A 14,985-nucleotide genomic window follows, 5' to 3' on the forward strand; every position below is an offset into this window, starting at 1 on the left:
GAAATCTGTCACCACCACCGACGTTATTGTCACTTATTCTGGCGCATCATCAGTGGCATCACATTCACGCCTTTTGCTGAAATATATCTAGGTACCTCTACCTCTCGCTCTCAAGGGTTCCATTCCGTAATGGATATGGACAAATGTATATTTAACTCTCACTTGCAGTCAAAAAATTGCACTGGACTGTCAGATGCATTTCGTGTATATGCTTTTATATATATTTAAACTGGATGGCCTCTTTTTAATGCGAATCTTTTTAGAAAGTCATAAAACTCACTTCCAGATGCTTTTGAAGTTAACAGAAAATTAATTTTAAAATCTCTTGATGTGGCTGTTGCAATCGATTATAATCGATAATTATAATTATTTACCTGTCGAAGTGTCATGAAATTCAGGAAGATAATCAAGTGAGACCTCACCAAATTCAAGCCTACAATTTCCCAATTTTTAAAATTTTGAAGGTCCTCCTTGAAACCCAGTTTTAGATATTTATTGATTGTAAATTTTTAGAAATTAAGTGGAATAGTATTTTTACGATAAACTTCACTGTAACTTAGAAACATGAGCTACAATATTCGAAATTGATTTTTGTTACAAAAATTATTTTTCATGGAATGGTAAAGTTTGTTCCTAGCAATTTTCCGCTTTTAATTAAACATAAAAGAATCAATTTGAATTAATGCCAATAAGAGAGTAATTTCAGGAATTGGATTTATATTCTTTGATTTGGTTGCTGAATTGAGAGAAAGTTTGTTTTTTTTTTATGCAAACAAAATTCGTAGCACAACTTGAATTGATTGATTTTATAATAATATGGAATACAAAAAAAAAAAATTATGATTACTTTGAAACGAATTCAGCAAAGCAAAGCAACCAGCCAGAAGTTTATGATGATGGTTCGTTTGAGTTGAAAAATTCTGCTGTTACATAATATTTACCCTTGGAAGTGATTTGCTTTAAAGTTATGGTAGTTAAGAGATTTAGGGATTCGCTTTAGATGAAATTGTATTTTTTTTTATGAACCAAATAAATTGATAGATGCCATAGAACTGTTGAAATAAAAAAAATTAATTTATTCATCTGAAAACGCTTTAAAAAAATTTCTGCCGTAACAGTTATTCATTTCATATTATGTATTGTCCAATCTTCTATATAGTGGCAAATAAATATAAAAATAGAGCAAGTATTGATGCATCTTGCGGTACGACCTCATGGATTTTCACTACAGAAGTACTGCATACATGGAGTTTTCATGAATCCGTTGACTTGACAAGACTTTTTAACTCTAAAACTAGGTCCACATTATGTTAAATTGTGATGATAAATACGCTTGATAAAGAAGGATTAAAAAAAAAAAAACAGTGTTGATCAACATAATGTTGAAGCAGCTTAACAGTTTCTTAAAAGTAATATCATTTCATTTATATATTCATGATAGACAGTCTCTATATGATGTTGTTCGAAAATTGAAAATCAAGAAAATCTCGCGTCAATTATTCTAATAAATACTAAGATTCTGACCCTAAAATTATTATTTATTGCGTAAATAGTGCTTAAATATTTGAAACTTGAATTTATTGATTTTTTCTTTAATGTTTATATATTTTTAAAATACATTTTTTCTAACAGTGTCACACCCGTTACAAAAATATGTCACATCCGTTACATTTTCGAATTGTTATAAAACCACATTGTTTTTATTAATTCTCTTGAAGTATTTGCTTACTGGCGACGTAACTAAATCTCCTTTCAAATTGGATACGATATTCTTTTCATTAAGAGTCACCGAATAAGGCTAAATCGATATTCTAACGTCACACCCGTTACATCTTATCTTAAGAGTTTGAGACGTTGAAAGAACGGTTAACAAAATGTATAAATATATGTATAAGGTTTTCATGCTATTAAATACTGAATAACACACAAACCAGGAACAAAAAATGAAGTAACTGTGTCACACCCGTTACAATGGAATTACCCCTGTGTGTTCCTAACCTAAGAGCTGTAAGAAAACAGTAACAATTGACATTATTGTTGATTTTATTTGAAATTTGGAGTGAGTAGTCTATTATAACATTGGATACTAAATTAATAACCTATATAATTAAAGTTAGAAAAAATAATTCAAAATCGATATAAAAATCAAATCAAAATGATACCATATAAAAATATATCCTGCGTTTTTTTTTATTTATTTATTTTTTTTTTTTTGTAAGTACCTACATGCATACAAAGAATGTATGCATGTTTTTAAAATTGACATTGTGGGATGTCATCCAACTTAACCTAGATATCAATGATTTTATTTTTTTTTTTTGTATTTTTAAGTGGCTTTGGGCAATGTCATTAGGTAAATATATCGATGTTTGTATAGTTTTTTTGATTGATGTATTTATTGCTCTATGATGAAGGATAAAATTGATTGATATTATCGATAAGAAACATTTTGTCCTTTCATGTTTTCTATGTAGGTATATTATGTACTGTGCGTTATGAAGTTTTTAAATCTTGAAAAATTGAATGCAAATGAGAGCTCAATCGCCTTCTCCATTTTAAATCGTGCATTCTAAAAAATAATCTCCGAACCACTGTAGTAGCTAAGAATAAACCAACAACTTGGTTTGATCAAATGTAAGGAAATTTAACTTCCTTCGTCAAATACTTGTTCGATTTGTTATTAGAAAAGAGATCATAAAATAAATCTGTTTGATTACACTTTCTTATTTTGTCCAGTGTATTTATCATAACAAACTGAAATATCATATAAAAATAAATGTAAATAAAAAGAAAGACAGAACATGTAAAAATATAATCAACTCAGGTACAAAGATAAACTCTTTACACGTACTCACGTTCAGTGAAATTATAACTTTAAATTGCAAATAAAATCAAACGTCAAAAATTATTTTCTGTTTATTTTGCAAACAAGATGATTTCTTTCAACTTTTCTAACTAATTGCAAAAAAAAGAAATCATTTTAATAACAAAAAAAAAAATATGATTTCCTCAAGTAAAATGACAGACAAAAAAACCCTCATAGTTTCAATAAAATGAAAAAAAAAAAAAATCCTCTCGATTGAAATAGAACATGAATGAGTAAACAAACCATCCTATATAGATGATTCGTTTATTATGCTTCGATTTTCGCTCTAAGCCAAAGAGCTTCATCGTTTTTTTTTTTTTTTTTTTGGGACAACAAACTTCAATTAAGGGCACCGTTACATGGAATAACGTTTTTAATCAAGTGTTTGAAGAAGAACTTACTAATACTTCTCTGTCGTCATTGTCGTTGACGGTCTGGAGTTCAGTGTTGTTATACAATATTTTATGAAAATTTTAAATTGTTAATGTTGAACTAAAACAATCTGGATAGAATGTTTTAAAAGTTATACTTCTTTGGGCGCATTGACAAATTTTTAACTTGAATATTTTTTTGTATATGTCAATTTCCATTTGAAACGTACAAAGACTTAAGGTCTGCTTGTTTTTTTTTTTTTTTTTTAATTTCCTAATCTTAAATAAATTCTGTTTGTTTACCAATTTGTTTATAATTGTCAATTCTGTTTCTTTGTTTCGAATTTAGATTTTGAATGTTGTATTTTAATTGGTTAATACAATTTTTGATAATTAAAATGAATCCACATTAGTAATTGAAAAATTAAATTGATAAACTTCTAATGTATCTTCATGAGTAAAACATTAATTATACGTAAAAACTACGTTCTGGAACTGTATGAGTTTCAATCAGATAGAGGGTAGAGTTTCTTAATTTCGGCCGTCTCTAGTTTCCGGTCATCTTTCGGAAAATTGTTACAACTAGTGATTTCGTTGGGTTTTTTCCAAATTATGCTGTTCTTACATATAAGAGAACAACATCCGAAAGGTGGCCGGAAACTAGACATGACCGAAATTAGGCAACTCTACCCGATAAAAAGCAAATTTATTATATTTGTATGAGTATAAGAAGTTTGCCTTTCTATGTATGTTACATGAATTAACAGAATTTTTTTAGAAGTTGTTTGTTTCCTGCAAACTTCAAATGTTTTAGGTCTGCAATGATAGAACAATAAAACATAGGTATTTCAGAACCGAATAAGAAACTGCATAATTTTGTTTGCAATCAATGAAAAATTGGTACACTATCGATTCTGAAACAGTTTCCAATCGATTTGAAATAAATAAAATAACTAAGAACTGAATAATCTCGAAATATTAATTAATTACCTAATTTGTATGCAATTTTAAAATTCCCTGTATGGGACATTCCAAAGTCTCACGTATAGAAAATCTGCCGTACAGAAGAATCTATCTTATTTGTATACATATTTTTTGGCTATTCTGGGAACTATTACTGAACATTTGATACAGTATCGGTATTTGCATCTTTAAAAGTGGTTTTGGCGGGAGTAATGAAGCACCTTAGAGAATATATCCTCGGCACAAAACCAAAACCGGGAATCTGCATTTTTGGACATTTTCACTTTAATGCGTCATTTAACTTGTTTTCAGTCCCTATTTTCACTGCGTCGACCCTAGGAGTCCGTTGCATAGCAGTCTAAACTATCAATGTCCGTTGCACGAGTTTTCATAAGTTTGTATGAGTTTCCAAAACTTTGAAGCCGGGTAGAATTTTGCAGATTCGTGGTTTGGCTTTGTACACACGTAATAATATATATGCAAAGCTTGTACAATTCCAAAAGTGAAGCTTTAAGAGGGCCCGAGTTTTGCTAGTTTCACTTATTTCGATGAGCTGCTGGCCCATTTTATTTTCATTTGATGGCCAAAGAAAATGCACGTTTTTGTGTGTTTCTTTGTGGCGCACATCACTCATTGAAAGTGGATAAGCGCCCATTAGAGATAGGAACAATCATTCTATATTATATCTTTGCCGTTAGGCAATAAGGTTTTAAGCCACAAAATTGCATTTTTGAATTTTTGATTTTGATGATAATTCTCTTTAATTTCGTATCCAAAACATGAATCTGAGACAACAGCTTCATATCAAAATAAGCCAATCAATACTCTCAAAAAGTTACTCATTCGCATGCATTTTTCAATTAGGGTATATCCCAATAATGCATCTTAGGCTAGATTATAACTCGGCATACTTTAAAGTTGAAGTGTTGTTTAATTTTAAGTAAAAAACATTTTTTGTTGCTCCTGAAAAGTTTACGCTCATGGACTTATGTCGTTTCTGAAATAAACGATTCATTTTTGCTATACGCAAAAATCGCGTCGAAATGGATTTCTGTCGCAATCTATTCCTTAGCATTTCTTCGACACTTCTGGAACTATATATATTGTTAGCATTTATCTATTTCAATTAACATCTCTAATTAGTACATCAAATTCTAAGAACCCTCTAAGCCCATTTCATTTCCAAAAACTGCGGAGTTAAATATTTACTAGTACTTCTTCATTTTTTAAAACTACAGACTAAAATAACCTCTGCTGTCTTATTTTTATAACAACACTGAAGAAGCTCACTTGAAATTTGTTAAACAAATAATTTGTTTGTCGTTTTTTTTTTTTTTCGTTTTTATTTTATAATCCATTTAAAGTCTAAGCGCATATACTGAAAATATCTGTCTTAAATTTCAGCGAAAAAAAATTCCTTTTTTTTTTTAAAGTTGTCAGTACTAATCCTTAGCTGTGTTGTCAATAATTTGTTGTTGTTAGTTATTTTTAATTTTCTTCTTTTACTTTGGCAAAAGTTCCATATAAAAGTGTGAAAAATTATTGATTACACTTTGCCATATGAAAATATGCAGGTTTTATTTTTTAGTTTTCTCTCTCTCTCTCTCTTTTTCTGTTTTGCTCCGGAAGACCTAGCTACAAACCTAATACGTTATAGGTTGGGTGCAATATACTTTTAAACGCCACGGCTCTAATTATTCAATGACTGGTAATGTTTCTTCCTCATTTGGTTGTGGTCTGATTTGAATTTATGCTTATTGATTCTTCTTCTTCGGCTGTGAAGCTATAAACCGAAGAAGAGAAGACGGACCCAAGACTCAAGACCCATACTATATTCTTGTTTTCTCTACATGTACGGTTTAATACTCATAGTCGTGTGTGTATAGAATGTAAGATACTCGGTAATCGATACTTTAATTAGATGAAAACTAGGCTTATTGAAAGAAAAAACTATAATCGTGATGAATGTACTCGCATAATAGGGGGTGGTAGTGACTGTGATGATGGACTTCGGAATAGCAAAACGAAGTTACATGAAATTAAGTTCATAGAACCTGTCGTGTATAGCAGCAGCAGCCGCAACCGCTCTTTAAGTAATTCATATTCTCGTTTTGTGTCTTTCGAAAAATAATAATAAAAACATTTAGGTCCAATTTATTCACACTCCATTAAATTAAAAGTCTCCATTAAAAAAGGGAAATTTTAAAATTTGTATGCCATTTGGCAGTTTTCAATTTTTTAATGGAGATTTTAAATATAATGGAGAGTGAATAAATTGGGCCTTAAAGAAGAACATGACTGCTACTTAAAATGTTATAGCTTTTAATTAAAAAACTTAGTAAATCTATAATTTTATTAATTTGAAGGAGAAACAATTTTTAACGGCTTTCTATACATTTAAAGCACTTAAACCATCCATTGCTTGTAGAGCTTAGGCTGCTTTTGCGATAGCTGCTTTCAATCATTCTACTCTTCCACTGAGCAGAGAACAGTTTCGATTGCTATTCAATATACTGCTCAGTCCTCAGCCTTACAACCCAATCCAATTTGCTATAATCTTTTTTTTTTGTTCTTATACAATGATGAACATGAAGCGATCAAGTGAACAGGGAGAACAGTATACAAATGTTCTATGCTCTTAAAGATTCGACTGCTTTTATTGGTGAAATTGCTCTCTTTTCTGTGTAAATTCACTGCTATTTTTCGGAAAATGTTCTCGGTTCTTTAAAATTTCACTGCTTTTTTTGTAAGCATTCTGTTCTTCATATCTAATGATTTGATTAACGATGAAAAAAGCAAAGGTGAAGATAAAAATTTACTATGATGATGACGAAACATGGAAGTTTAATTTGAAAAACCATTGTTTTAGTGCAGGCATTCAAGGAGTTTTTTGTTATTTAAAAAATCGGAAATTGTTCTTTTTATTTTGATTTATTTTGTATTATATATTTTCAGTCATATTTCTAATCAGGAAGTAAAGAAAAATTTGCAGCATTAACTGCTATTTAATAGCTGCTGAATTGCTGCTCTTTTTATATCCTGCTCACTCACGACTCTTTTAAAATCGCTCTTTAGCTCACCCTTATTGATTGTGCATCACATATCCATTCCTGAAGTTCGTATGCTTGGTTTAGTAGACTAGACAGCGTAAGACAAGACAACCAATCCAAAAACCATAAAAACAACTCAAAATTGTATTGGTTGTTCCAAGAACAATTCCATTCCTTTTACTATCCGCACTCAACCTTTTCAAACCGGAAGATCTAAACAGTGTACCAGCTGTAAAACGGAGATTAGAGATTACTTTTTTACTTACGGGTAGAAAGCATAATTTATTTTGTCCCATGAGTGATCACTTATGGGGCATAGACTGAAACATATGACGTCTTGGTTTGGTTTCGTCTTCGCTTCAGACAATATCTGCAAGGTATTAGAATCCCTCTACTTTCTTTACCGAAGGTTAAGAAATATTTCGAATTCATTTGTTTTTTTCAAGGTTGCGCGCAGTACATTGCTTAAACAATTCAACCAAAATTGATTATAGTGTGCAGCCCTGTCTGACTCCACTTTGAACTTCAAACGTGGCATTTAGACCTATTATATGTTGCCTTTAAATTAAAATTTGCTTACCTTTACAAATGAACAAATCAACCCAAATTAAGACCCTTTTGACTGACGCTGTTGAAAGACTTCTTAAAGTTTATTAACAGCATGTAAAGTGGTGGCCGCTTAGCAACGCATTGCTTGCGTCGAGCTTTTAAAATGATCGAATATCTCCTTTTAAACCCTTCTTATTATTCTAACGCTCGTGCCATTTTTAACATATCCCTTTTCCTGCGCCCTGAGATTGCAAAAAAATTATCGTATTGATGTGAAATTATACATTAGACTATCCTTACTTCCAGATGCTTTTTATGTCAGAGCAAATGTTCGCTAATATTTTGGCATGTACCAACATCCAACAATACGCCAATCCCTTTTCAATCTCTGTCTTTTGGAATGACATTTCCTTTGTAATGGCATTCACAGTCATAACATAACAAACTTCATAGACGTTGAAATTCAATTTATAATCGGACGCAGGTATCAAAGTCCCTTTTTTATTGTATTAATTAAGATTCAAGCTTACCCAAAATTAAGTCGGCACTTACAACGTGGTCCAAAGGATAAGTTCAGTCGCTATACAACTTGTTAACAAAATGCTGACTATTCACGCACCCGCATGCTACAAACTGTTTCAGTCTCAAATGAACAAAATTAAATTGTTTGGTGTAGACTATGTATCGCCAGTAAAAATTAACCTTCAGATAACTCCTCTTATCGATCCGCCGCGCCGTCGTTCAAGCGAAAAAATGAAAAAAAAAACAACGCATTTGTTCTTTATCAATAAATGGCAAGAACAGAAATATTAATGCAATGGAACTTAAAAACGAAGACTATAACTGTCAAATGCACACAAACCTTCCTTGCCTGCAAAACGTATATTATACACTCAAAACCAATATCTAACTTTTGGCATCCAAAACCAAAGTGAATCACTATTCAAACATCTAAAATAATACCCCACTGAGTTATGAACATTTATATACTTTTATTGCGTGCCATTATGAATGACTTTTAAAAGTCTAGTATTGTTCTTTGTTCTTATCGGGATATACCCTTATTCAAGAGGTTGGGTTCCAAGTTTTATACCAATTGCCAAATGTACATGTAGGTCTAAATAGAATGATGGAGTTATCAGTGCAAAATTTTCAAAAAGCAATAAACGTTCTATGTATGTGCATCCATTCACTTAAGATGACAATCCTCCGGACATGATTTGAATCACTGACAGACAGTTTTATGCAAATGCGTAAAAACTATCAGTGCTATATTATATTTTATTTTTTATTCATGACTGTCTGTCAAATTTAAATCAATATAAGTTGCATTCAATCAAAAACGTTAATGCATTGAATTGATTTCAACTCTTTGGCAAAAGTTGCAATGCGAATGTTCATATAACTGCTACACTTGAACTATGTGGACTAAATTTTAGGACTCTATCGTTGTTATATACTGGTTCAAGTCAAAAGCTTGTCATTGGATATACAACACACAGAAATGTATTTGATATTTTACTCACGTTTCCATTCGTGTCCACAGCCATCACATTGCTCTCATGCATTAATGCATTAGCTGTTCCAAAACTTTCAATAAATTTGTACTCGATATTGAACCTTACGGACATGAACGAACATTTTTATTTATCAGGATTTGCTTCAAAAGGAAGACAAAAAAAAAAAAAAACCAAACCCTCACAGGGAGTTTGATTTTGTTTGTACATTTATGCTTTTTTTTTATGGCGTAGTTAGATTAATAAAAAAACTAATTTGATTTACATACTTAGTAAAGTTAGGTTATCAGTTTAATTGCAAACTTTTTTTTTAATGTAGTACTATAGCTCTTAGGGAATTTTTTTCGTCAAATCTCAGCCAGTTCCATATTGACTCTTGTCAGTTTACATCAAATTGATAGTAGTTCTAATTGATTGCGTAGAAATAACCAATATTTTCATGATTTAAGTACGCGTTTGTTGTCCTTTCGACTGTGCGAATTTGTTAAATAGGTTTTCCGTGTTTTGTTTTTTTATTCTGAAAAGCGTACTGAAGAAAAAAAGGCAAGAATAATTGCACATTCCACTTTTTGTCACGCCCGCAACCCAACAAAATTGGATACTGAAACTAAGTCAAGTATATTTTCCCTTTATTGTACAATGTACATTAGGGTGGGTCAAAAAAACGAATTTCGATTTTTGACCCACCCTAATGTACATGTTATCATAGAAAACACCATGTATTTTACATACTAATATTTTGATATTGAATAATGACTGACAAATTAACAAAATTATGAGTAAAAGTGTCACACCTTACCCGTAACAATAGAACGATGTGCGAGCAATTAATTTGCAAGAATAATTAATAATAATTTTTGGGGAATTAGCTCACTCATTCAAGTTTGTGGAACATCTTCTTCTTCCTTTTTCTCGGCGCTGTTATGATCTCGATGTAGAGGGGATCATAACCTTCCCACGTTACTGCTTCACACTAGTGATCCGCCTGTGGGGTTCGCCGGGTTGACCTCAGAAATCGGCGGCAAGCCTCCCGGTTTTGTATTGTTCCGTTTCTGAGGCCAACTGAATGCTGGTGTTTTTGCATTTGCTTGTACCAGGAGTTTTTAGGCCTACCTTTCTTTTTATTTCATGTTGGAACGTTATATGATATTGCTTTTTTGTCGGGGTTCTCAGGATCTCTCCTTTGAACATGGCAATACCAACTGAGTCGGTCGTGTTCAATTTTTTGGGAGATGGTATTTTTAACATGAAGGCTTCCTCGGATCTTTGTACTTCTAATTCTATCAAGCTTTGTTACTCCTGCTGTCATGCGAAGCATCTTCATCTCAGCTGCCGTTAACTTACTCTCATACTTTTTGTACATTGTCCAACATTGTGAACCGTATGTGAGTGCTGGACGCACAACTGCGGTGTAGAGCCTTCCTTTCAGCTTAGGGGGCATTTTTCGATCACAGAAGATAGCAGAATTTTCCCGCCACTTCATCCACCCTACGCTTACGCGATGATTGATATCGTCATCACAAGTACCTTCGTTATTTATCATAGACCCCAGATATTTAAACTTTTCACACTTGGGAAGCACTACACCATTCAAATAAATGTCAGGAATAGGCCTGTGTGGATCAGAAAATGGGCAGCATAGGTATTCTGTCTTTTTCGCGCTTATGCGGTACCCACTACCTTCTAGAACATCCACCCATACATCAAGTGCTCGTTGCAAGGATATCGGAAACATACTTTTGTTTAAAACCTACTGTTTTTAAGATATAAGGAAAACAGATCCCCTGAAAAGGCATAGCGAACGTAGGAAACGTCGGAACTTTTGTAAACCACCCCATTACCAAACCTGTATACCAGCCTGTTACTATTTTTACTACTGCTACTACTTTTATCATTTTTTTTTTTTTGACTATTTTTCGTCTATTATTTCTCTTACTCTGAAAAAAAATCGATTTATTGCCTTGCCTCCCATAATCGCTTACCGCGATGCAACAATATTGTTTTCCAATCACGGAACAAAAAATAATTAGGAGGTCCGATTTGTAGGGTGGATGCTGAATTTCTTTCAAACTATTATCTCGCACAACTGCCTTGGAAATTCGCGCCGTGTCAAAGGGAGCGTTAACGTGGTCGGTAAACTTCGACTTTTTTGTCTTCTTTAATTTCTAGGTTATTTGTAAGAAATTCATGAACGGTGTTAAAATTGGCCTCAATCCACCGATTCATTTTGACATTTCCATGTTGCTTTCTGACTTGAATCGGTTATTGTTAAAACAACATAAGTGAAATTTTAATGTTTTCGTAGGAGAGACAGATTTAAAAAAAAATCACTTATGTTGTTTTAACAATCATCGATTCACTTGCACTTGATGGTGAGAAAGAGATAAGCAAAAGAGGCAGGCAATTTTAAACTCATTTAAAATCTTCGGACTCACATAGCTGTTAAAATGAGCGGACTGAAATCAATGTGGACACCGTCATTAGCTTAATGGTGAAAAGTTTCAGGTTTTCTGCCAGCACAAGTTCCTTGACTTTTTTATTTTCCCTTCTGTACGACCCGGCTGCCTGCTGGGTCATTTTTAATTCTTTCCCCTTATATTTTTAATAAAAGAAATGAAAATCAAGTCGTTAAGAAAGCTTATACATATCTTGCTTTTTAAGATTGAATGCTTCCGACTCATTAGGCTTAGCTTATAAATCAAATGTCAATATAATTCCTTTTGTTTCGTCTTTTACCAGACTTTCGGGTTTGGTAATAAAAGATTTGCGTCTCAGATTTTAGTTATGTATCCAAACCAAAAATAAGTCAGCTCCTAGGCTCACTTTATGGATATACATTTTCAAGCTTGCTCAGAATCACGTCAACTTTTCTTTCAAAGATGAATTAATTTTCATTGTTTTGTTAAAATCCCTCAAAACATCATAACAAATTTTAAAAGGTTCCATTTCAACTTGATCTGTTCTCCGATTTTCTTGTTTCAACTCGGTTGCTTGTTAAATCTTCACTCAAATTCTGGCACCTGTCATATCCCAAATTATATAGGTAGGTTATTTTTTCTAGAACTATAGTTCGAAATCTTTCTGTTGCACAAGTTCATGGAACTGTGTATAATAACACTAAAAGAGTGGAACTCGTTAAACAATCTATTAGGTATACTCTACAAAACTTTTGAACTGATTTATATGCCGTTTAAAGTTTTAGCAGTTTAAAAATTTTAAAATAAGTATTTAAACCACTTAGCACCGCAAACTGCAGCGCTTTTAAAACATTATATAGTCTATAATCCAGCACAGAACAATTAAAGGTGTTGCTATTTCATTTCTTTACTTTACTTAACTTTGCAAGTGGAATTCTTCCAGATATTTTATTATATTGCCATAGTCGTCGTTGTTGCTGTCGTCTTGTTTATAGTTGTTGTTGTTCTGTTCTTCTTCTTGTTGTTCTATAGTTGAATGTACACACGACTTGTATTGGTTGTATCTTTAACTTTTAGCAAGAGGTGCTCTATTCTTCCCTCTCTCCTTCAAGAGGTGCATTTAACACTTGTACTCCTTTCAGATCATTGACTGCTTGGTTATGGATGCTTCTCAGCAACCGGCTCAGTTGCTGCTGTCATCCGCAAACAAGACCTTGCGCATTGTTAGTCCCTTCAACAACAACATGCATGTAAATATTATACATCGTACTCTTGTACATACATATATATAAAAAAAAAAAAAAAAACTGAAAACAAAACACACACAGGTGTAGTGCAGCAGCACTTATGACGATGACTTTTAGCTTCTCTTCGCTATGCAGACTTTTGCTTTTGAGTCAAGACTTCCTTGGCAACTCTTTTGAAAGGTATACAAAAAGAAAAGAAAAAAAAAATGAAACGTACATAGGCACTCTGAGTTCGCGTCGTATTCACTGTTTTGTACAAGTCCCCCCTATTCAAGTTCGTGGTTCCTCTCTAAGAGCGTTTGGTAAAAAAAGTTTTCAAGTCCCTACTTTTTTTCGCCTTTGATTAAGGTCAGTCCTCCCTAGTGAGTCCTTCGGATGCAAGCAATTTCTTTTTTTGTTTGCCTTGGTTGTACATTTTTTTCATTCTTTTTTTCCTTTTTTTTCTTTGGCTTTTGCATATAGGTCAAGTAAATCCAGGTAAATGATGATGATGTAGAAATCCACCACAGAAAAGTTAGCAAAAAGAGAAACCGTCGGGGTGAAAAAATTAAATTAATACAAAAAAAAAAAAAAAATATGAAAATACCAAAACAAGAAAAATGTAGAAATTCATTTAATCTGCGAATGGACAGGTGTACTTGCATTTCTTATATTTTTTAAATTTTTTTTTCAATATAGTAGGTTGTAGTAGAAATCCAAAAAAAAAAAGCGTGCAATCAGCTTTATTAAATTTTAGCATATTTTTCTTTCTACCCACGTTTACACTACTTTTTTTCATTTGACTCATTTTTTTTTTTCATTTTCTCCTTTTAAACACACAGATAACAACATCAACTGCAAAGAAATTATGGGAAAAGTCAGATGGTAAAGGGCCAAATGGTGGTGGTGTGTCTGCGGGACCATTAAATCCATTGCATATACCTGGAGTTGCCGATCATCCAGTGTGGAAGGATTCAACATGGTCGACACAGGGCGAAAATATTTTAGCACCGCCAAGACCGAGGACATTTCCTCAAGCTCCGGACTCGAATTCAACCGGAAATGCTGGAATATTGAGGTAAATTTCATTTTTAAATAATGTAAATATACTTTTTTTTTTTTTGCTCCTTAACTGTGATAGTTAAGCAATTATTTTACTGGAACAGAATGAGATAAATACTTTGATACCGAACATTTATTCGATCTTTGGAGTTGAACGATGGTTAAGAAATCAACCTTTTAACTTTAATTCAATTCTTGAAAGTTTTCCTCGAGGAGAATTGCATGATGTATTTATCTTCTCATGTCTGACAGTTATTAAAAGCATCAATCTGGCAATGACACGTCCTCCAACTGTACACATATTAATTCGCTAATTTGAAAAATGATTCTGGGTCACTCTTATATGGGTTTTCGGGGAATAGTTACATTGAAGAAAATAAATTAGAAGGCAAGAATCATTCCTTTATGGCTATGTTTGAATCACATTCTTCTCGAAGTTGTGAAAGGTAAAATGTTTTCAATTTCGATTCGCTCATTTGCATTAGATTTAGACCCGAATATAAAGCTCACCTACAATAAAACTAAGCCAGCTCCATCTACTTTAAACGACGAAGCAACTCTATTCATACGAGTAGATGAACTATCATACATCGCTTTATTTCCACACAACATTCCTATATTTCTTGTATGGATGGCTATGGAATGGATTGAGATTTAAGTGATTGACCTTTCATCCAGGTCGGTATATGTACATATGTACGTTTTTCCAATTTTATATCTCTGGTCGATCTATAGGCCTTAATCTACTTCACGTACCTTCCGGCTTAGATAAAATATTTCGGAACCATGTTGTAGTAACGGAATCAAGAGTGTTTGTAAATACACTTACATATCGTCGGCGTAGAGCAAAATTGTTCTAAATCCACTTGCTCTTTCCGAATTTGAAAAGCGTTTTTGTTTAAAAAAATTTCTTTGAGCAGATAATATAATTTAATTAGACATAGAAGAATAAAAACAGGTAAGT

At 32.5% G+C, this 14,985-nt stretch overlaps 1 protein-coding gene across 4 annotated transcripts in view; it reads left to right on the plus strand.

Annotated features, from left to right (window-relative positions):
- LOC129913331 (maternal protein pumilio) overlaps positions 1 to 14,985 on the plus strand; it is a 464,853-nt gene that overhangs the window by 51,650 nt on the left and 398,218 nt on the right. For all 4 annotated transcript variants that reach the window (XM_055991943.1, XM_055991941.1, XM_055991942.1 and 1 more), the window contains one exon: positions 13,802 to 14,037. In XM_055991943.1, the coding sequence (XP_055847918.1) occupies positions 13,802 to 14,037 (236 nt within the window). The remainder of the gene's footprint in view (positions 1 to 13,801; positions 14,038 to 14,985) is intronic.

Source organism: Episyrphus balteatus, chromosome 3 (assembly GCF_945859705.1).
Source record: "Episyrphus balteatus chromosome 3, idEpiBalt1.1, whole genome shotgun sequence".
NCBI lineage: Eukaryota > Metazoa > Arthropoda > Insecta > Diptera > Syrphidae > Episyrphus > Episyrphus balteatus.